Source organism: Phaethon lepturus, unplaced genomic scaffold, assembly GCF_000687285.1.
Source record: "Phaethon lepturus isolate BGI_N335 unplaced genomic scaffold, ASM68728v1 scaffold14972, whole genome shotgun sequence".
Classification (NCBI taxonomy): domain Eukaryota; kingdom Metazoa; phylum Chordata; class Aves; order Phaethontiformes; family Phaethontidae; genus Phaethon; species Phaethon lepturus.
The window spans coordinates 7,583-25,069 of record NW_010525759.1 but is presented as its reverse complement, the minus strand read 5'-3'; the positions used below and the strand labels follow the sequence as shown (position 1 = coordinate 25,069).

The 17,487-nt window shown below is 39.1% G+C and overlaps 1 protein-coding gene across 1 annotated transcript in view; it reads right to left on the bottom strand.

The window, feature by feature from the left end:
* Positions 1–16,594, bottom strand: part of RAB3GAP2 (RAB3 GTPase activating protein subunit 2 (non-catalytic)) — a 42,705-nt gene extending 26,111 nt beyond the window's left edge. Inside the window, exons 1-9 of the mRNA XM_010282860.1 lie at positions 16,591–16,594; positions 13,966–14,030; positions 10,735–10,858; positions 9,071–9,152; positions 4,901–4,948; positions 4,708–4,783; positions 4,459–4,560; positions 3,248–3,347; positions 587–685 (exon numbers count right to left, since the gene is read on the bottom strand). Of these exons, the coding sequence (XP_010281162.1) occupies positions 587–685; positions 3,248–3,347; positions 4,459–4,560; positions 4,708–4,783; positions 4,901–4,948; positions 9,071–9,152; positions 10,735–10,858; positions 13,966–14,030; positions 16,591–16,594 (700 nt within the window). The remainder of the gene's footprint in view (positions 1–586; positions 686–3,247; positions 3,348–4,458; positions 4,561–4,707; positions 4,784–4,900; positions 4,949–9,070; positions 9,153–10,734; positions 10,859–13,965; positions 14,031–16,590) is intronic.
* Between the last annotated feature and the right edge of the window lie 893 nt (positions 16,595–17,487).

Sequence of the window (17,487 nt, the reverse complement as noted above, 5' to 3'; positions counted from 1 at the left end):
CAGCAGGAAAAAACACATCTCGCAAATTCACTTCATCTGCCTCGTTACCCCCTTCTGACCTCTTACCTGCTTTTGTGAAAAGGGTGGAAAAGAAATGAAACTTACTGTCCCTCAGATCTGCCTGTCTGACATGAACCTGGGCTTCTGCAAATTCCTACAGAGTAGAAGTCTTTGAGAGTCTAGAAATCAGTTTGTCTTTTTTGGAAAGGAGCAATGTCAAATTTTAGTTTATGTGCTAGACCCATACCAGTCTCAACCTGCCTGTCACACAGTTCTTTAACCTGGCAGAAATGGGAATAACTGCACCTGATCTAGCCTCTCTTGGCTGTTTCTTACCAAGAGAGAAGACGACAGCTACAGCTGTTACACCCTTTGTCCCCTCAAGTGGAGGGAGCATGCTCAATCACACTAGAAAGTAAAACATATTTTTGATGATGGTTAATGAGATCATTCACTATGACAGTCTTCTCCCACTATTTATTTCTATCCAGCCAGTACCACTGAGTGCTCTCATCCCAAATTTAATAGCATGAAAACATTCAGTTTCATTTAAGCCAAATATTTGAAATTAAACAGAAATGCTTACCAATACTAGCATGGTCAACAATCGTATCCACATCTTGCAAACCCCATTTCTTATAAGCTAACGGTGGAGGCTGAACATTCTCATTGCCAGATGCTGCAGCTGACAGAAGTTGATAAAACATAAAATTCTTACTGAGTGAAAGACAAAGTAATACCATAACAGAGGGAAAAAAATTGATGCAATCTGAAGCCACTAAATAACCTAGTTTTAAATTAACATACATCTAAACACCCACTGAGCTAAAATGGCCTTTTGAAATATATACCTTAATGAAATTAAAACATTTTAAAAAATTAATTAAATAAAATTGCACATGATATTCTATCACAGCCATATCCTGTACTTGCAGAGAGATTTGGTTTATTAGTCATTTATGGTTTAATATTCTGTACAATTTTAGAATGCTCCTACAATTTATTTCTGTGGTCTGTGCATGTTTAAGTGGAAATTCTCCTGCCAAAGTACTTGCAAAGTCAGCACATTCACTAGATATGTAACAGCGTGAGGTAAGAACAGTGGCAAAACTAAAGTGATGATTGAAATTCTTCAAAATATCTATTACGACAAACATAAATGATCAAGAATGAAGGAATATATTGCACTGGCTGCAGATGTTACAACTAGCTGTAAGTGCTTCTCCGTAAATGGTGACTTCTCATTGAAAGAGTAGAGCATGTTCTGGTTGTGAAGGTAGATAGATATTTCCCATTATTGTGCCTGTCTCTCTTCTTTTCTTATTTGTTGCATGATTCATGGAATATCAGTTTTTTAAAGTTCTGATTTACAAGAGTTTTGTCGTCTTTTACATTCCAAGGAAATGCTACCTTTTCATTAAGAGGATAAGAACAGACATTATTAGATAGACCCACGGAATCATTTAGCGCAGGAGATCAGGATCTGAGCACAGCTAAAACCAAATGTCTAGGGAAGAATATTAGAACAAAGACATGTATCTGATGCTTCCTCTAGACCAGCTTCTAAAGAGACCTTCTCAGCTAGAGGTAAGCCCTAAGCATTCGGTAAGCCTCCACAGCTTTCTTCTCCGCTAATTTGCCAGTTTTCCTCTGAGCCCAAGCAAGCTTTTAGCATCCACATCAACTTCAGGCAAAGAATTCCACAATTTAACCTCACACTGCATGAACACCCAGCTACTTTTTATTTTGAATTTACTATCACCTAGCTACACTTTATGCCACTTCATCCAGAAGAGGAAGAAAGAATGAGCAATCTGTTCCTATTGGCCATCCCCATATGGTTCAGAGAAGAGCTATCTCACCACAGTAGCATTTCTCAGTTCTTTACCACTCATCCCTTCTATGAAAGATTCAAACCTTGGTTAGAGGTGCTGCTGTCCCAACAGTTCCTAATGCTGTCATGCTGGCAGATACATTCTGCTTCCCACCTAGACCAAGCCTCATGACTATCTGCTGATGTGCTCTGCTGCAGAGAAAGAAGAATCTGACAAATCTGAAGTTCAATAAAACAACCATCAGGAAATTCATGAGAACAATTCAGCAACAGCACCTGTTTAACATTTTATCATGTAGAATTGTAACAGCCTGTACTTGTGCAATCTACCACACAATACTGTTACGTGGTGCCCCTCACACCCCAGAAAACTGTCCCTGTTTCCAAATCAGAGTATAAACAGATGCTATACTAAAGAAGCAGGATCAACAGCTCGCAGGTATTAACACAAAGAGCAGTGACCATTACTGATGTCATCATCACAACATTATCCCTTTCCACAAAGTCCTTACTGGGATGAAATGCATTTCACTGAGAGTCAGTGAAATCAGCATCCTGATGTGCTAAGAAGCACCTTACCAGCATGCTGTGGGTTAACCTCAGTGGGCACCTAAGCACCATACAGCAGCTCGGTTACTCACTCCTAATGAGATGGGGAAGAGAATCAGAAGCGTAAAAGAGAGAAAACTTGTGGGCTGAGATAAAGACAGTTTAACAAGTGAAGTGAAAGCTCTGTGTGCAGTCAAAGCAAAATAATTAATTCATTCACTACTTTCCGTCATCAGGCAGGTGTTTAGCCATTTCCAGGAAAGCAGGGCTTCATCATGCGTAACAGTTACTCGGGAAGACAAATGTCATCACTCCAATCATTGCCTGCTTCTGCCTTCTTCCCCCCAGCTTTTATCACTGGGCATGACATCATATAGTATGGGATACCCCTTTGGTCAGTTAGGGTCAGCTGTCCTGGCTGTGTCCCCTCCCAATTTCTTCTGCACCCCCAGCCTGGTCGCCGGCAGGCCAGTGTGAGAAACAAAAAAGTCCTTGACACTGTGTAAGCACTTTTCAGCAACAGCTAAAACATCGCTGTGTTATCAACACTGTTTTCATCACAAATCCAAAACATAGCCCCATACCAGGTACTATGAAGAAAGTAAATTAACTCTATCCCAGGCAAAATGAGTGTAAAGTATTGTGGTGAGAATGTACAAGACAGACAATGCTACTTTGACAACTTGTGCTCTAAGAATGTTTTCTGTAGAGGAAGAAGTTTCCTTGTATGCAGTAGATGCCTATATATTGATGGACAAGCAAGGAAAATACAAATTCCACCTTGATTCAATATCTAACAAAAATAAGTAAATTTCCTGTAATGTAAAGTATTATTAACAGAGTCAGAACCCCTGTCAAACATACCTCTTGCTACCTGATTACGACACGCACGAAGGGACTGAAAGAGGCTGAAACCGTCAATTGTCACAATTGCTGCTGGATACAAGATACTTAGTTCTTCATTCTGTGGAATAAAATGAGAGAAGGGAGGAGGAAAAAAATAAAAAGAATCACTGTTACTGTTGTAATAGTATAAAAAGTTAGAAAAGAAGCTATTAACTACATGAAGATGAGGATTACACCCAGATAGTTAATGTCTAACAAGCCCCAGGAAACAGAATAAGGCCAAGCTACAGAAATTCACTATTAAACCATCCAATCTATGAATAAGTTATTTAGGCACATAATTTTATAATTTTATCTTCTTTCAATTACTTTTATGTTTGCTTAATATATTTTATGGCTTAGGGAGAAAACACAAAAGTTACAGCAGCTTGTGAAGGCCACAGAAAAACAGGTTATCTAGATTGCCAGTATCAAGGTTTTATGAGCCAAATTCTGAAACTGGATTAGCGCCTGAATTACCACTTGAGCACATAAATGCTTATTTGGTGATATAAATTCAGGACTCAAATTCCTTAATGCTTCTGTATTTCAAAACTGATCCCAAAATGTCATGCTAAATCACATGAGCATTTGTATAAAGCAAATTGGAAGTTTTTGTAACTTCATTAGTTTTCTGCAAAAAGCATGCCAACTCAGCCAAGAGCAAAGAAAGATGGCTTTTCTACTAAATAGCTTGAGCTCTACAAGAGCCTTCTCTGCAGGAAATACTTATAATGACATGCAGGTTCCTAACACTATGTCCTATAAAGATTGTTTTAATTTTCAGATATCTTCTCTATTAAATAATTAAGATAAGTTATTATGAATGAGTACATACAGCTCTTGGCATCTGTCAAGTTGCATTTTCTCCTTTCATCCATACATTATCATATTTTTTGCACATTAATGAATAAACAGGAAATGAATGAAGCCCTCCTTTGCAAGGTTATCACAGAGAAAAATAGAACAAATCTATAGAGCTAACTAAATACTCAAAAAAATACAATAAAATTCTGAATCCTCAAACTATACAGGCACGAATACCTCTAGAACAAGAAATCCAGAGTCTCTTGTTCCAAGGAATTGTCCACCCATCAAAAACTGGTAAAGGACATAGAGGATTCACAGAGAAGACTCCCTTTCATACCCCATAACACTGCCACTTCGCTTTTGAAATAATCTGACAAAACCTGTTCTGTGACACCAGGATGCCTGGGAATTTCATAGGTTCTGCACTTAAGCTGTAGGACAGGATCTTCATTTAAAAGCTGTGCAAGAAGCAGTACTCCACTCTAGAAGAGAAAGAATAATAAGCGTGAATATTTCTGACCCTTTTCTTCAGGAAGGCAAAAAGCACTATCTGCAGAAACAGAAGTTTTATAAAAATAGATGTTTATTATGATAGCTTGCTTGCAGGACCACCATGCTGAGAAACATACCTCGGTGTAAAAACGAACATAGCCAGAGGTGAAGCCAACAACAATGCAGGTCCAGTCAGGACGGCCTGTGGAACTCCTGTTTCACAAAGACATATCAGAAGTTAAAAAACAAATCCTGCTTTAAGCTGTAGACATATAAAAGTGTAACATAAGGAGACTGATGATGTATGTACATAAAAATATCGATCCTTACCTCTTCTGACTTGCCAATGGGATACACAATACGCTACTCACACATTCACTAGAAACAGAAAGATAAAACCAATAAGCATATTTTTTCTCCAGTTGTGAAATTTGTTCTACACAGATCTTGCTGAGTGAGCATTTTTAGTATTTTGACAATATGCAGCACACAATTTATCGAATTTATACTAAAAAGGCAAAAAACACCCTTTCATTTTAAAGACATTTTCAATTACAAGTTCAAGAGTACCCACACAGATTGCATGAGTGCTTATTGCACCTTGTTAACGTTGTCTTTCATCATTCCCAGACTGATAATTCTGCCAGTACTCTTCAGTAAAGATTCAAGTTATATCTCATATACCTAAAGCTAAGTAATTTTTTTCTGACCTACAATGACATACGAAAAAGAACCAACTTTTTAAAAACAAACGAACTGTACTTATAAAATATTTTTTTTAAATACATTACACAATTTGGTAATTTTTATATCCATTGCATTTCACCACTTTATAATTTGAGAGCATCTGAAGAGCTAGCATGGTCTTGCCACTTAATACAGTAACTGAGCATGCTCAATACATGGCAGGCAAAGCATGTAGAAGGCAAAGCATGCTCATCTGCATAGATGAGCATGCCTCAATATCTCAAATCAAAAGTTATTTAACTGTTACCATGATAGAAAGTTTTACGCTGTCTGGGGAAACAGAAGCAGTACAAAGGTTTTATGAAAGAGCATATAAATTCACAACGTCATCCCAAACAGCACTTAAAGCATAAATGCCTGCAGTACTGTTGATTATTTGCATTTCAGGTCACCTCTATCCCCCAAGGAGTGATTAAATAATCAGGCTATACAATTACAGAAAAAAAGCTTTCTAAATGCAAGTTTGACATGAGTTGCAGTTCAATTACAACTTCAAAGCAATGTTAAACATCTCAGGGAAATCTCATCTTCCAACAGCAAAGCTCAGCCACTATAGAACATTACCAGTTGAAGGGAACTTTGGGCAAAAAAAAAAGAACTCAAGTCTTTCAACAATCTGACAGTAATTGCCATATTTATGCTTCCACAGAAGCAGAACCCTCACCTGCAGGAAACACTCACAAACCCTAAATCAAGATGCAGTGAATATAACTGTGTCTATCTAAAGAAAAACTACCTGTTCTGTATAGTAGTGTCTCTCGTGGCTGTAACAGTAGTAAGAAACCAACCCCGAAGAAGAATCTCTTTTCCTTTTTTTTTAATAAAAGATGACATGGTAATTTCAGTGGTAGTATTGGGGGGGATCAACTAAGAGATGCACATAAAACAGTTCAAATGTGTGGTAGCAGCAGGTTTATAAAAATATATCATGATTTTAACAGATTGGAGAGAGGCTGATTAAGTCAACACCTCCTACAGCATAACAGAAGTTTGAAGCCAATACGGAGCATGTTCAAAGGCAGACAGCAACTCAAGGCTGCAAACTTAACAACAAAATGCAAAATCCTCTTCCATATGGGGGATTTGAGAAAGCATCTGTCTGATTATTTGAAGACAGATCGAGCAGAAATATTTTTTAGAATCATAGAGTAGTTTGGGGTCGAAGGGACCTTTAGAGGTCATCTAGTCCAACCCCCCTGCAATGAGCAGGGACATCTTCAACTACATCAGGTTGCTCAGAGCCCCGTCCAGCCTGGCCTTGAATGTTTCCAGGGATGGAGCATCTACTACCTCTCTGGGCAACCTGTGCCAGTGTTTTACCACCTTCATTTTAAAAAGTGTCTTCCTTGCATCTAGTCTAAATCTACCCTCTTTTAGTTTAAAACCATTACCCTTTGTCCTTTCACAACAGGCCCCGCTAGAAGTCTGTCCCCATCTTTCTTAGAAGACCCCTTTAAGTACTGGAAGGCTGCAATAAGGTCTCCCCAGAGCCTTCGCTTCTCCAGGCTGAACAACCCCAACTCTCTGAGCCTGTCCTCACAGGAGAGGTGTTCCATCCCTCTGATCATTTTTGTGGCCCTCCTCTGGACCCTCTCCAACAGGTCCATGTTCTTCCTGTGCTGAGGGCTCCAGAGCTGGACACAGTACTGCAGGTGGGGTCTCACCAGAGTTGAGTAGAGGGGCAGAATCCCCTTCCTTGACCTGCTGGCCACGCTGCTTTGGATGCAGCCCAGGAGACAGTTGGCCTTCTGAGCTGCAAGCACACATTGCTGGCTCATGTCCAGCTTTTCATCCACCAGTACCCCCAAGTCCTTCTCAGCGGCGCTGCTCTTGATCCCTTCATTCCCCAGCCTGTATCAATACAGGGGGTGGCCCCAACCCAGGTGGAGGACCCTGCCTTGTTGAACCTCATGAGGTTCACACAGACCCATGCCTCAAGCTCGTCCAGGTCCCTCTGGATGGCATCCCATCCCTCAGGCGTGCCAACCGCACCACTCATCTGCAAACTTGCTGAGGGTGCACTCGATCCCTGTATGTCACTGGTGAAGATATTAAACAGTACGGGTCCCAATATGGACACCACTCATCACTGATCTCCATCTGGACATGGAAGCCATTGACCACTACCCTCTGGATGCAACCATCCAACCAATTCCTCATCCACCCATCAAATCCACATCCTTCCAATTTAAAGAGAAGGATTTTTTGGAGGACCGTGTCAAAGGCCTTACAGAAGTCCAGATAGATGACACTGGTAGCTCTTCCCTTGTCCACTGATGTGGTCACTCCATCATAGAAGGCCACTAGGTTGCTCAGGCAGGACTTGCCCTTGGTGAAGCCATGCTGGCTGTCCAGAATCCCCTTCCTGTCCTCCATGTGCCCTAGCATAGCTTCTAGGAGGATCTGTTCCATGATCTTCCCAGGCACAGAGGCGAGGCTGACAGGTCGGTAGTTCCCAGGGTCCTCCTTGCTACCCTTTTTAAAAATGGGTGCAACGTTACCCTTTTTCCCATCTCCAGGGTCATCACCTGGCTGCCAGAACTTTTCAAGTATCATGGAGAGTGGCTTGGCAACTACATCAGCCAATTTCTTAGGGACTCTGGGATGCATCTCATCAGGTCCCACAGACTTGCGTATGTTCAGGTTCCTCAGGTGATCTTGAACCTGATCTTCTCTTACAGTGGGAGGGACTTTGCTCCTCCAGTTCCCATCTTGCAGTCCATCCCCTCGAGAGGTGTGGAAAGAGGCACTGCCAGTGAGGACTGAGGCAAAGGCTGAGTACCTCAACCTTCTCCTCATCTGTTGTTACCAGTTTGCCAGTCTTGCTCATCAGGGGGGTACACTTTCTTTGACCTTCCTTCTCTGGCTGACATAGCTGTAGAAACCCTTCTTATTGTTCTTTGCATCCCTTGCCAAGTTCAGCTCCAGCCACGCCTTGGCCCTCCTGACTCCATCCCTATATAACCATGCAGCATCCCTGTACTCATCCCAGGATACCTGTCGCTGCTTCCACTGCCTGTACATTTCCTTCTTGCCCTTTAGTTTGACCAGCAGGTCTCAACTCAGCCATGCCAGTCTCTTGACATGTATTTGGTATGAATACCAAATGTATGACCAAAGCCCAAAACCATTTCTGAAAGTGACTGAAACATGTAACAGGGTATTTACCATAGAGGTAAAAAATGAAAAGCATAGATGAAGTTCGCTGCATCTCAAAAGATTAACTTTTTCTACCACATGAATGGTGCTCACTGCTTACAATTTGGAGTGACTTCTTGATCAGAGACATGACTATTATATTTGAAGTTTTGAAAATTAAAAGAAGTATTTCTAAAACAACTTCATACATTCCCAGTTGCAACACCCCCTAAGAAAATTTCACCTCTACTATAAAAGTATATTTTCAAAAAGGGTACATATACTCTTTTTTCCCTTCTAGAACAGGAACTTATAAAAAGCGTAATAACCCAGATCTATTAAAATGTCTACAGCATATGCAAATACACTGATCTGCACACACAGTACCTCTTAATTTTTATGAGCTTGCCCTGAGATACCACATCATGCATGAGGAGTGACCTTTGCAGACAATGTTTCTGATCACCCAGGTTACTCCATGTCTGTTTTCAACATTAAAATGCCTAAGACCATGAATGCACTTGGATAAAAGCAAAAAAAGGTACAAAAAGCATATGCTACTAATTATTAAAAGTGAAAATGATATTTTAATCACAGTTGCATTTCATCACCTACCCTTCTTCAACATTCAGAAAGCCACTCCAGCCAACAGCATATTGCATTTCTTCTTTTCCCTTGTCACTGTGCTTCCATTTAGCTGCCATTAAGAACAAAGACACCATCTATAAAACTGTAATGTCTTCCATTTCACATATGTAGTTCTATTCCTAATCCTTCTCTTCCATACTATACATCCTACCACACTTATATTAAGTACTGATTACAAACCTTGAAGGCCACAAAAATAACACTACATTTTTTTAGTGACTTTTCTAAAGAACGCCCATGTTTTCTTAGAAATTTACATGGAACAACATACTGCTGAAATTCTGAAATGCCTAGTTTCGTTTTAAAAGATTTATGCAGTAATAGCTACTTCATCAAATTGTAAAAGGTTCAATTAATGAAACAGGGATCCTTAGGAGAAAAGTATTAAGCAAGGGCAAACTTCTTCTGGGATGATTACTGAAGACAAGCTTAAACAAATAGAAAATTTTAATTTTAACCCCCAAGATAGATATGGGAATGGTACTTTATATCTGACCATTTTTAATCTTCCCATTATAATCAAGGTTAAAAACCACTACACTGTTATTCACAGGGTGCTATTACAGATGACTTTTGATTGTTGAATCATCTCCCAGGTGCCAATGGACAACTCCAAAAACAATTTGTGTTGTGTTCTATTTGTCTGACACGTAAAACCTGAGACACAGGGACATTTTTGCCATTGTGTGGCAAGCTGCCACTGTGCAGTTCAGCAGAAGCAGTTCTCCAGCAGGTGAGCTAAATCATCTCCTTATTCTTGATCCAGTAGGAACTTTGAGGGAAATTGCTATCTTTTCATCTTCTGTGAAAAATTAGTGACTAACCTAACATCAGTTTTGGAACACACAACTGAATGGGAGGGAGGGAATGACATATGCAGCATGAGAACTCAATGCAATCTGCCTAATTATGCAACTTGGCGCTTCAACGGCCTGGTTTTCTTTTAAAATGGTATAATACTCCCCACATCAGGAGGTTTCCCTTCATCATGCTCACAGGCCACAAAGTGCAGCTGTTAATAGCACCAGCACCCTAGGCAACAGCAAATGTGTAAATAGCACCTGGCTGATCAATATTCATATGTTACTAAGGGTGCCTTTAAAAGAGTTCTGAGTGCCCTGCTTTAGAATAAAATATAAAGCTACCCATTCTTCAACATGGAGAATAATTTTCTATCAAAGGTGGAAATCTTAAAAAACAATCCACCTCAGTACTCCCTCCAAGTGACACTGGCTCATTTAGCTCATTTCTTCCCAAGGGGGAAAAAAAAAAAATCATCCAATATTTCTTTATGGCTAAAATTAATACAAAAGTTTTGTTTTGCTTATTGAGCACAATTAATGTCAATACCTCTGAGCATCTCAAACAACTGGGTAGTTACAGTATATATTTAATTATTCATGATAAAATATTATTCTCAGATCAAAATAAAGCTGAGAAGTAAAGACAAAACAACTTACTTGCCAAGCAATATCTAGAAAATGCATGATGTGTACTATAAAACACTCCAAAATTCCTGAAGGTACAACTTGGGGGTAAGCAAGTGGGGTAGGGTGCGGGACAACGACACAATCTTGTCCTGATTACTATTAAATGTACCCGTATACATACTTAGTAGAACCTATACTTACGCACTAAAAAGACTGCTTTCTGTTCATTAGCTATCACCATCAGGTCATTTGTTGGTGACAAGGACAACACACAGTCCTGAAGCCAGTAATTTCTCTGGTTCTTGGAAGGAGATTCCTCTTCTTCCTACAGGTAAAGCTTTAATCAATGTATGCAACAATTCTTAAACACAGTAGCACTTGCAAGATTTATGACAACATTTTGGCTTGCCCTCAATACCAGTGCCAAATGGACTATTACCTATCAAGTCACTAGAGCTCCAACTTGCATGAAAAGCCATGAGAAATGCATCAAACTTGCACTAATTCTGTGTTTTTACAAAACAGGAAACAAAGAAGTACTCAGCACTAACTCTACTGCTCCAAATCTTCTCCTCTTACCAAACAGAGACACTAGACGAATGAGACTTAAAGTTTGACCAGCATTGAATAAATATATGCACATATGAAGAAATTAACTAAGCTGGCATTCATACTAAAAGCCTCATGGTAACATGCAACAGAGTATCATCATGTGCCTTTCTACAACAAGAAACTTCACAAAGAAACAAATTCAAACTAAGAAATGCCAAACTTGAAAGGTTTAATGATGGATAAGTTAGATACCATCGTTATGTATAAAAGCAAAACAATTGCTTTTTTTTTTTCCCCTCTGAGCAACAAGCCAAATAGTTGACTGTAGAACAAACATGAGTAGCTCCTGTTAATCACAGTTCAAAGGCATAAAGTAATAGGTTTTGAGCAGATTGCTACAAGGTCTCTCAGAGATGCTACTCCTGCTTTCTTAGCTCCATTCTCTTACCTTGATCACAGCAATAAAATCCCTTTTTATTTCTTTCCCCTGTCCACAGTATCCATTTCCATAGCCACGCATCCAATCCTACCTGCTCCTAGCCCTCCAAAATATGACTCCATTCTCTAGTATCTCAAAGCAGCTATACACAAACAAAAAGCCCAACAACTTTAGCGTGATCATTTTCTGATCTGTGCAATTTATTCAGTTGTAATAAACCTGCATGCACTTGAAAACATACACATCTACTCCAGGCAGAAAAAGACTGTGGGAAGAATTTACATATTATTCCCGTAATTGCCTATTCATTATATTTTTTTTTTCCTTTCATAAGGCTGTACCATAAAAACAGTCACTTCGTGCACGCAAGAATACTGGGTATATCCATCATAAAGTCTACATTAGCACAGTACAATTATTCAGCTCATTATCTTTGTCCACACTATGACTGACTTTATGCAAGAAAACATCCTACCTTCATGTCATTTTTGTCTGCCAATTGATACCGAGTTCTATAGCAACACACTTTCCCTAACTACTGACATTTTTGAAAACATTATAAAGAGGTGAAGAGGTTGACTGGGATACTCCTGGCAACTTTAACTCCTCATGACAGAGATAAATGTATCATGTATGAAAACATTTAACCACAACACAAATAAAAACCTTTTAGTAAGGTTATCTCATGCTAGTGACAAAAATAAGCTACGAGTTAAAACATGAAAAGCAATGAACTTGTCAAAAGAAACTATTTTAAAAGACAGAATTACTAATATCAGCATGTAAGACAGGACTGCAACATCACCATCCCTACAAAATAGCTAATCAGTTCCATAAAAAGACACTTCACGGAAGAAAAGAAAACGTTCTTTAAATGTTAACTTTTTTTCTTTTTTTTTTTTTTTTTAATGCCTTCTCAAAAGTTGTGATGTTCCATGAAATAGATACTTTTCCAGGTGACTTGGGCAACTCCAAAAAAGATGCATTTTACACCAACTATAATGCAAATCAACCAAGAGTTAAAAGTTTTAAAAAGGGAATTAATTGTTATATTATACTAATAATTCTCAACTCTGTGCTAGACTGATGCACTCATTTTGGTGCACGTTCAGATATACAGACTCACATGTTTATATGCTTCTACACAGAACAACCTGTTTGCTGTGGATGACAGTTCTTTCTTTCTGATGAGTTTGGCTTGGAACCACCTCCACAACTTTGGAGGAAAACAAGTAAGCAGAGGAGAAAAAGGTCTTTAGCAAGAAAGGTGTGAACTACCTGGCAGAAGAGTTTGCCATTTTAAAGAGTGAAAAAGACAATTTCAGTTTAGCAACACCTGCTGGTTCTACCAAATTACAACCTAAGTAGTAAACAAAGCATTTCTTCTCATTAAGGAAGTTATAAGCTTTACAGCACACCTTACAAAGATCTGGCCTGAGAAACACACTCATTTCATGGCAATTACAGGGGAGCTGAATACTCATCCTATTTAAAAGGATGATTTTATACTCCTGTGCCCTGACATCAGCATCAGTGATTCATCCCTCAGAGACACCATGCTCATTTCAATTTGTTTCTCACCTCAGCTGCAAAATCTGTTTCCCTGCTGAAGCAAGTAGTTACAAGGATACTGCCCAACTCCTTGGGCATACCTCCTGCATACTGAGATAAAGACAGCAGATAAGAGTTTTGTTAGCAAGGTGAGGTCTGGAGTCCTCAGTCTATCCCCTCAGCTCTCTGTAACAGGGAATTAATCAAGCAATTCTGTTCAGATGATTCATTCAGGTGCAGAGGATTGCTACACAGACAGCTTCCCTAACATTTTATGGAAGTCAGCTGGCAGCTAAAAGTCTCAGCCTTACCAACAATTATAGACTAGCTGTGTTATTCTTAGTTGAACTAGTTGGACAGAGGGATGTTTTTCCCCCTTTAAAGAGCAGCTGTGCTGCCCCATCCTACATACGTAATTTGATCCCTCCTTTAACACCATCTGCACATCACAACATAAAAGGAGTACTACGTGATCATTAGAAAGATGCTTGCGTCAATGGTTCATGATTTAGGAGTCTTTGGTTTATATTAACTCATGGTAGATTATTATAACTCCACTGCCATACCCTACTCTCTCTGGCTAGCTATAGGACAAAAAAAGATACCCCAGCTGCAGCAGCACAGAAAGAGGTGTGTATACTCTAGTCAGAAAAAAACTACAGAATACAAGAATATGAGTAATTATCACAATAGGTAACATCCAAGTTATATTTAGAAAAAATTACAGGAGCAAGGGACAAACAAGCAGTCACATTTAAAACACTGTTCAAGATCCTTCTTGCCCAGGTGATAACTATATAGGAGAAAAAAAACCACTACACACACAAACAAGTAGCAAAGTCGTTTAGAGTAGGCAAGTTAGCAATGAAAATTCATATATATGAACTTACAGGTTCTTGTAATTCTGCTTCATCCCAGGCTCCCCAGTGACCATCTTCCCAGCTTGTTGATTTTCCTGCTTTAAAGCAAAGAAAGATTTGTCACATGAATACAGCATGGGCAGCGAAAAATACAGTTAAAAAGGATTGCTGGTGCTTGTTTATCTTTCCCTGCCAATGCATTATAACTTCATTATTGGCAGACATTAAACAAGTTCTACAGAAAGAACCATGAAGTGATAGAAATGGCTGGCTGGCTTCTCTGTATTTACTTCCATTTTTGACACTATGGAAAAGTAATAGCAGAAGATGTAACCTAAGTACAAACTGGAAACAGGTGGAACGACACCTGTGTCAAATTAATTCTGACAGGCTTCGTCTAGAACTCTAAGTAACATCTGACAGTGTCCTGACACATCCCTTCAACAGGGCCTCTCTGCACTGTACTAGAACAAATTATTCCATCAAACTTGTCTTATCTCAGTTTGTCACAGACATTTCAAAGGAGCCGAGACATATTTCTAGTTTTATAAAGCAAGCTGAAGCAAAGAGTGAGAGCATAAGGGGTGGGGGGGACAGGACAGGACCCTATGTGTCCACTTGACAAGAACTTTCTCCAGCAGGTACAGAGGCCTGAGACCTCACTGCAAAATTTGAGCTTTTGCTTGATTTATGTAATTATTGCTACTCCAAAGACAACAATAGCCCCACCTTCTACATATTAGGCAGCTACAGCAGGAAAGTAAGGGGACAGCAGGCTCTCTCCAACCCTTCAGGACTCTGTGTACACGCCCCCAGATGCTTTACTAACTGGCATAAGAAGACCTGTAACGCACCACAAGAACCACATATGCACAATTTTATGAGAAATCATATTTCCATACGTAAGTAAAATATATTCCTTTCCATAATGGTGGATTTTGGTTTGGTTTAAGTCAATTGCAGGATCAGCCTGTAGCAACATAAGTTCATTTTAACAGCGGATGACAGTATGGGCAAATTCATCTGTCACAGCAAAACATCTGAGCCCAGGATAATGCAGATCCCACCACCACCTCCAGAGCAGCCAAAGCAAAAGTTGAAGCTGTGGCCTCTGAAGGGAAAAGGAGCTCAGGGATCTTGGCTATTCACATCTTTGCAAGACAACACAGAGGAAAATTAACGAGAGACTGTTCATTTTCAATTATGTCATTCAGAAACTTCAGAGAAACCACAAGCTTACAAAATACCTCAAACACCTGAGAAAATGGAGGTTCATAGACAGGCCTACTTCTCAGCTGTCTTATAAGAGTGAATGCATTAGCCTTCAATAAAAAAACTCTGAAATTCTCTCATCTAAAATTACAGAATTTGATGTGAATTTAAAAGCCTATGCTAAGGGTAATTATGCATAGGTATTTAGTAGTGGAAGATGTACAATTCTCAAACACCATCATTGGGACCCTCAATAAGCATGACTGTAGTTCAGTAAAAAAGCCAAGCACTGACTTCCATCTAGAAGCACTAGCATGAAATCTGAAGCAGTAATATCAGTAAGACTTCAAGACTTTTCCAAGGATTTCTTTCAAGTTTTCCATTAACTGATGTCATGGCTACTTTGACATTCAGAAGAAGTTTATATGCCATGTCTCAAATCAGTCTAAATTTAGTTTTAAGCAAGCAAGGTTTTGCCATTTTGGATGGTCAAACAGTACAGACGAGAAGCTTTGTATCAAGAACACTATAATTTCAGTTGGTCTCCTTTACCACCAAAGAAAGGCAGAATCCAGTACAACAGAACAGAAATCTGTATTTTGTCTGTTTAGGCAGATTTTTAAACTTTTGTATGGCTAATGAAGACAAAAAACTTTAAAAAAATATTTTAGCTTAAGAAACAAACTTTCCATCAATGCTGTTGAGAAAGTATTTCACAAGACTATAGAAGACAAAATGCCCACTCCATGAATAACCTTTGTTAAAGTTGAAAGATCTGTACCATCTACAAAATGGGCAAGTCAGACAGTTTTACTGCATCATCATCAATACAGATCTGACTGCACAGTTATTTCAGGCATAACTGTATAAGCAACACGCTTCCAAGGTCATGGTCTCATCTTGTATTTGAGGTTGAGAATTTTTCAGGGTACAAACATATAAAGAAGAATCACGGCAAATACTGTTGAATATAAACCACAAAAAGAAAACAGTAACTACTTCTGCTTGATTTTATTATCTCAAAAGGCAACTAAATCTCCTTCCTATAAAATTCATGGAGGAAATAAATCTGTCAGTGTGCCACAGCCCATAGAGAAACATAAACTTGTCTAAGAAACAGTTGGGGCCAATGCCTTCCCTACAGAACAGAGCAGGCCAACCTTTCCAAGAAACCTCAGCCACTTCAATTCTGAGACTGAACATCCAACATAAAACATCAACTGTGAGGATTCTTGCTGCCTCTTTGCAAATAGCTACATTTTCACGGTTGTTGACATCTTCCTTAGATGAAGTTAGATCAATCAAAAAAGGATGGAAAAATGAGGTAATGGGGAGGCACCATCTCACCGATGAAGCTGCAAAGATCTTTCAGAACTGTGACCTGCTCTGCAAAGTCAGCATCTCCTCCAGCTTACAAGGGTTTACAAGCTTGCTCCTTCATACCCATCCTCCATGTTTTATAGACTGCCCCTGCATGTGATAATCATATGTATTTCTCAAGCCCCTACATACATTCTTTCCTTTCTTCCATACATTAATTTTTTTGTAAAAAATAAATTAAATTAAAAATAAAATTGTTTCCTCATCCATATTATTCAGACATTTCACCTATGCAATGGCTAGTGAAGCAAGGTATTAAACAATAGACATCTAATCTCTGAAACAATGGACAGAGAAGCAACAGAGGGTTACACCTATCATACTTTAACTCAAGGCACACTGTTACTCACCCGTGCCAATGAATTACAAAATACGCCACAGAAGCTGTCAGCTTACAGAGACTTTCCCATGCACCAGCATCTGATAAGGTTGGTCAAGTAAGAGATGACATAGGAGCCAAGTTCTGTTTACAATGAAGATTTTAAGAAATATCCCACCATTTACTTTAGTAACATTACAGATCAGAACTAGCAACTGTGGAATGTAAGACATTATCTAGTAACCAATATCTAAACAAGCCCTAAACAGTTCTTGACTTGCAACATGTTCATTTTTTCCAGTCCACTGTTGGCAAAAATCAAGCTTTCCTGTGCAAATCTACATTTCCATTAGTCACTATCTCTGATTAGTAGTAGATGCCTGGTAAACAGCTCTCCCTACTTTAATAAAACAGCAGCAGTATGCCAGATGTTGCTTTCCTGCAGAGACTGCAAAAATAAAAGTTAATCTGCTGGGTCTACAAGAACGACTTCATGCTTTAACTTGAAGCACAGAGCATTAAAACACCATCCGCAGCACATTTGAAACTTTAGTTACTTGGTGTTAATATGTAAGTCAATTAATTTCAAGCATATTTACCATAAACTTAATATCCAAATGAACAATTTCTACTGATAAGCA